Below are 6,492 nucleotides of genomic sequence, written 5' to 3' on the forward strand. Positions count from 1 at the left end.
ACTTTGAGATAACAGATCATTGTTTTTAATATTTTGCAAGCTATTAATTAAGACTAGTAACCTTTAACTAAAATTTTCTCACTCTTACCAATTGTCATGTTGAATTGAAGTTCATGTCACAATTTCTTTTCCAATCGTGTTGTGTTAGCCTGAATGCTGAAACTCATTATATGGCAGTGTTATGTTTACTTAATGCTTGCACACATGCAAGTATTCCATATTTCGACAGTTCTTAATAGTAATCACTTAGAGATGCATACTTTACCATTACTTCAATTCACTTGGATTACGACTGGAGATTTCACTCTCAATCTCTTTATATTGAATGTTACATTAATTCTGCAGTATGAACTCCACACAGTTAAGATATGGTTATTAGTCGTCAAATATTCAATCTTTATCCTGGAAGCTTGCACTGGAAACTTGGTTATGATTGAGCACGTAAACACCATTCCATGCATTCCTGACAGGGTAATCTGTGAAGTTAACTAAAAGCGGGTCTCATAGATGAATAGAAAATCCTCACATATCTGGAATTTAAGAAAAATATATATAATGATGCATCACTTTAAATATTTAAGAAATTTTAGAGTTATAAAATTAACTTGACGGTGAAGAGAAAAAAAAAAGGAAAAAGAACTCAGAGATTTGAATCCTCCATATTAATAAAAAACTAACAACAATTACAAAAAATCAAAAAATTCTTGTCATAAATTAAACTCATTTGTTGATATCCAATGTATAATTTAACAATATATTAATATAGATGATTGGATCAGAATTGGATCCTTAATGAAAAAGAATATTATCACATAAAACAAAAAGGAAAGAAGTGAAAGTCCAGTAAATTAAGTCCAGCACTTGTCGAAAAATATAATTAAGTTTCTTGAGTGAAAAGTTATTGAATAAAAATGCTTACTTCATGTGTTTATAGTCCAGTAAATTAAGTCCAACCATCATGTGTTTATAGTCTCACCTAATTTTTACGAAATTCGTGATTAACTTTTTTAATTTATAAGAAAAATAATAATAATACTCAATTATGTTTCATCTAAAAATAATTTAGTTGAGACTATAGTGATCCTGGATCATATTGTAATTTTTTCGAAGACTTGTGTATATATGTATGAAAAAGCTTACTTCAATTTCCATAGTTTTTTTTTATAAAAAAAAACAATGAAACAAAACTCTAGGTTACAGTTAAAAAATAAAAAGGGTGTCATTCCTCTTATAAGAGCACCTCGTATATATAGCTCACAACTTAATAATAAAAAGTTAAACATGATAGAACGAATAAGGATACAGGCAGATAAAAACTTTTTATTCCAAATTAATTATCCTCACCTTCAAATTAACTCCGAATACACGAGAAAGAGAATTCGAGAGAAATTACATAAATCTAATATATATATAATTCCATTTATTTATGAAGGGTTAATTATAATTAACTCCATATAGTTATAGGAATGTTTAATTTCCACAACTCTTGGAATAATTCACCCTTATGACACATGACATAACTCTACCTAACAAAACATACATACCACCGTACGATTTTTCACCAAACGCACCAAAAGTTACAAGACCGAAAAAAAAAGGGACAACATTGGTGCAAGCCACATGAAGATTTACACTAGAAATCCTCACATATATAGGTCCCCCACGTGAACATATATTTTATTTAGTGCATTTAAATGCTTGCATATATTGCACTAGTAACTATAACTATAACTATATATATATATATATATATATATATATATATATATATAGCTAGCTAGCGTCTTCTTGCAGCAGTTTCTCTCTGTGCATTGAAGTAGACAGAAGCGACAGGGAGGCCAAGGTCATTCTCAGCTGAGAATTTGCGAGTGCTGAAGTGATCCCTTGAAGAAGGTGGACGAGTTACACACTGCCTACGTTTTTGCTTAAACAGGACAAACACATACCTGTGTATCCCTATGTTAGGCTTTGGCATCTCATAGCTCACCAACACATTCCCTATATACATACCCCAAAAGAGTGGTGCAAAAAGTTTAATTAATTAATTAATTAATTAAAACATAAAAAAGAAATTAATATATATGCAAGCGTATATATCTTCTTATTATTTACACAAACATATACTTTTATTATTCATAGTGTAAATTCAACTTTGGAGATCCAAAGTTACACTGTGATTCTTAACAAAATTTGCAAAATCAAATTGTATATTGGGGTTCTTTCAATCCGAATTCTCAACTGTGTTTTTTTAATGTTTTTTTAAAAGATATTAAAATAATATAAATAAAGAAAATTAATTCAAAATAATAAAATTAGAGAATATAAAAAATTTATAATTTAATGTAAATTAATATTTATATTTATTTAAGATATCATACAGTTATTTTATTGTCACAATGTTACTTAAATAACTTGTAAAATTAACGCAACTGAACTTTTATTTAAATGGTTAAAATCAATTTTTTTTTTATTTTCCTACTACAATTATAAAGATGTTTTGGATTTTCTTAAGCTTCAATTTTTGTTTCGTTAAATTCCTTGACATGAAAATAATCAGAATAAATTATCATATAATTTTTAATTACCATTTAAGTACTTAAATAAATTACAAATTTAAAATACTTAAACATGTTGTGAATACTACTTAGAATTAATTTGTTCTTATTTATGTTCTTTAATTTTATTATTTTGAATTAATTTCTTTTATTTTACTATTTTATTATCTTTTAAAAAAAATTCAAAAAAAAAGTTAAGAGTTCAAGTTGGGGGACTCAAATTCTCAACTTGATTTTATAAAAAAAATTTAAAGATCAATGTGCAAATTCGAATTCTCCTGAATTTAGATTGTGAATAGTAAAAGCATATGTTTGTGTATATATTAATTTTTTTATTGTATGTTTGTGTAAAAATTTCAGCAAACGATCAAGAGGGGTATTTTTTTTCAAATTTATCAAATGGGAATAAAATTTAAATTAATACCTTTAGAGGGATAAGTCCTTAAGGATAACTTATAACTTTTAACACAGTAAAAAAAATTATAACTTTAATTTTTTTTTAAAACACGACTTTGTAGTAATAAGATTTTTTTTATTTTTTTTCGCACAACTTGTAACCGTTTTTTTTCATTAGTAAATTGTTTGACAAATTCAATTTTTTTTAATCAACATTCAGACTCCGAACAGCTTAAATTATTCATTCAACCGTTTGTCAAAAAAAAAAAATTATCCATTCAATCGGCTTTACAGCTATTAATCTACGGTTTACAAATATACGTTAGAAATTATTTATATCTGAGTAATATTCACACAAGTTTTGCTCAAATTTAAATATTTTGTATTATTTTTTAATTTATAAAAAAAAAATAATTCTTAACATTAATAAAAAATATAGAAAATATATTAAATAAAATAATATAAAAAAATATGAAAATATTAAATAAAATTATTAAAATATATGGAATATTAAATAAAACTAAAAGAATAAAATATATATTAATTTATTAAATAATTAAAATAAAAAATTATTTATGATTTAAACAAAAATGCCTTACGTACAAAAAAAAATTGAAATCATAAAGTAATTTACGACTTCAATGGAAAAAAAAATCCAATAAAATTTTAAAGTCGTGTGAAAAAAAAAAAACTCTTATAACTTTAAAGTCTTGTTCAAAAAAAATAAAATCCTATAATTTTTTACTACTTCAATGAAAAAAAATCATAAAACAATTTATGACTTTTAATTTAGAAATAATAAGTTATCTTATGATTTATTTCTTTCGGATACTCATTAAAATTTTATCCCATTTGTGAATTTGAAAAAAAAAATACTCTCTTTTTTGGTCGTTTTTCCATATATATATTTTAGTACATCTTTAAATAAATAGAAGTTACCAAATGAGGCATTTGTTGTGCCTGGAATGTCTGTCACCATCCTGAAAAGGGCACAATTTGAAACAATTCAATATATAGCCTATATAGGATGAGACCTGATAATTGCTTTGCACAGTATATGTACAGTAAAATTAGGTCTTTGGTTAGGACTTAGAATTCCCTTCTTCAAAAACAATTTGGTGCATAGAATTGATTAATTTTCAATGTGAAACTTATCAAAAAATTTAAAACATAATTATGTTTGTACTTCAAAATAAATTTTCTAGCTTTTAATATGCAAAATGTCATTCTAAAATATGAATTTTTTATCATTATTTTAAAAAAAAAATTATATCTCTGTCAATTAAGGTCAATTTCAAATCCAGAATTGGAGTAAGTTCACTGATCAAGAGTTTTTCCCTTTCTCAGTTCAGAATTAGTTTGGTTTTCAAGTAATGACAACATTACAACTTAACCTCATTAATTTTATTTAGCCTATGAACTATGAAGCAAAATAATTGGCTAATTTCAAGCTATATTAAAAGTACCAGTGCAAATGCTCTCTCAGGTAAGGATCACTAGGACCAGGGACATCCGGGTCAGTCATAATCTGCAAAGAGAAAAGGAGGCATTTATTTCAAATGATTGAAGTTTTGTAAGAAGTACTTTGTATTATTACAGGGAACATAAAAAAAACAAAAACAGCTCAAGATTTTTTTTTATATTATTAAAAAAAGAAAAAAAAATATAAGTATACCAGTGTATAGAATGACCTCATATCTCCTCCACCAATCTCAACCTTCGGCCTTGTGGTAATTGTGGAAGGGAAGAACTCGTGCCCATTGTAGACTTGCTTCTTGTAAGTTACGGTCATTTTTATGGTTGGGGTGAAAGAGTCAAGAACATCTCCTATAACTCTCCCAATAAATAGAGGATCTGTCCACATCTTTGCCATTGTAAGAGCAACAAGGAAAACAAGAGGAAAGAGAATATAACTTAATGATTCATTACTTGTGAAGGGAAATGGGAGCACGAACTCCATATTTATAGCCTCTTAATAAAGGAAACTATATATTAAGATAGGTTTCTTTTTCTTTTTCTTTTAGTAACAATACACCTTTCGTTGTTAAGTCAGTTTTGTTGTTTTATCTTTTATTTTTCTTATCAATTTTGTTTTTTCAACTTAAACTTTTAATTAGTTGCAATATTTTTCTTTATGTTAATTTTGTTACTTTGCTTAATGAAAGTGCATGCATTTACTTGCCATATATTGATGTTGTTAACTAAGCCTTAATTGACAACTAAATTCTCTAAAACTTGTTATTTGGAACAAAAAGAGGACTAAAATAAAAGTTAATTACAGTAAATATAAATGATTAAATTGATAATTTACACACAAAAATTGAGGTTCATTCTTTTTCATTTTATTCTTCTTTCACGGAATGTGTCACGATTAATGTCCATCGGTGGGTATAGCCGTATAGGGCATTAATTAGTGGTAGTTTAGTCCTTTAGTGTCCACTTATAATGTTGTGTATATGAAAGTAGAAAATTAGGAAAATTAAGAAAATTAAGAAGAATGATTCAAGGTTTTCCTTTGTATAAAGTTATCAAAATATCAAATAATTCTTTATATTTATTTTTAAGTTTCAATATAATTTTTTTCTCCAAAAAATTAAACCATGTTTTAAGATGTGAGAAATGCTAGAAACATTATATCTAACACTCTTTTTTATATCCTATTTTTACTATTGTCTAAAATTGATTGGAAATCATCAATTTTGATGAATCATACTTTTAATTCAGGTCCGATGTCATTATATGAGAAAGGGATCCATCAAAATGAGTGATTTACAATAAATTTTAGCTAATAGTAAAGTAAGTGTTAAATCTAATATTACTAGCATTTTCTCTTTAAGATTTTTAATTGTTTATAACGATACGTTAGAATGGGATACTAATTGTCATTTGATTGTCAATCAGTCCATGAATGACCAATATAGTACACAATTATATATCGAGTCTCAAGTGTTTAAGAATGATGGGGTTTAATAAAGTCTTGAGTCAAACGAAAAACACTTGTTACGATACACAATCCTTCCGTCTCAACTGCATAAGCACGATGAGAGTACATAGTCCTCCAGCCTTAAGTACATAGTCTTGGACCGGACAACATACAACAGATAGAGTACATAGTCCTCCAGCCTTAAATACACAAGTACAATGAGACTTGAAGTCTTAGGTCGATCAACGGACAACCAATATTATATACAATCCTCTAGCCACGAGTGTGTGAATATGATGAGACTTGAAGTCTTAGGTCGGTCGACAAACAATTAATACAATACAAGAATTGATTTGACATTAAATTATAAAATATAGATATCAATTTATCATTAAATATGTAGAAGACATAATTGTTATATTTTTTTACACATGCATAGACTACAATAAAATTTATATTCTTTCAAAAACAAAAAATTTATCAATTTACACATTTAATGAACAAAATAATCATTTAGCAAAAACAATCCCGGCAAAGACTATTTTTTAATCTTTTAAGACATGTGAAAGTGATTTATTATTATTATTAAGACACGAGCTCAACCAGAAACTTCTGAGA

The 6,492-nt window shown here is 26.5% G+C and overlaps 1 protein-coding gene across 1 annotated transcript; it reads right to left on the reverse strand.

Moving 5' to 3' along the window:
* Positions 1–1,777: 1,777 nt before the first annotated feature.
* CEN1 (protein SELF-PRUNING-like) lies at positions 1,778–4,824 on the reverse strand. Its single transcript, NM_001252749.1, has 4 exons — positions 4,627–4,824; positions 4,418–4,479; positions 3,891–3,931; positions 1,778–1,998 (listed from the first exon to the last, which is right to left on the reverse strand). The coding sequence occupies exons 1-4, from the start codon at positions 4,822–4,824 to the stop codon at positions 1,778–1,780; spliced, it is 522 nt and encodes a 173-aa protein (NP_001239678.1).
* Positions 4,825–6,492: the final 1,668 nt, after the last annotated feature.

The sequence above is a fragment of the Glycine max genome, chromosome 13 (genome assembly GCF_000004515.6).
Source record: "Glycine max cultivar Williams 82 chromosome 13, Glycine_max_v4.0, whole genome shotgun sequence".
NCBI lineage: Eukaryota > Viridiplantae > Streptophyta > Magnoliopsida > Fabales > Fabaceae > Glycine > Glycine max.

Excerpts from the sequence above, each read along its gene's own strand:
- CEN1 (NM_001252749.1), bottom strand. The coding sequence starts at position 4,824 with ATGGCAAAGATGTGGACAGATCCTCTATTTATTGGGAGAGTTATAGGA. Across the intron at positions 3,932-4,417 it reads CTGAGAGAGCATTTGCACTG|GATGGTGACAGACATTCCAG; the intron begins GTACTTTTAATA and ends TGCCCTTTTCAG. Across the intron at positions 1,999-3,890 it reads CACAACAAATGCCTCATTTG|GGAATGTGTTGGTGAGCTAT; the intron begins GTAACTTCTATT and ends GTATGTATATAG.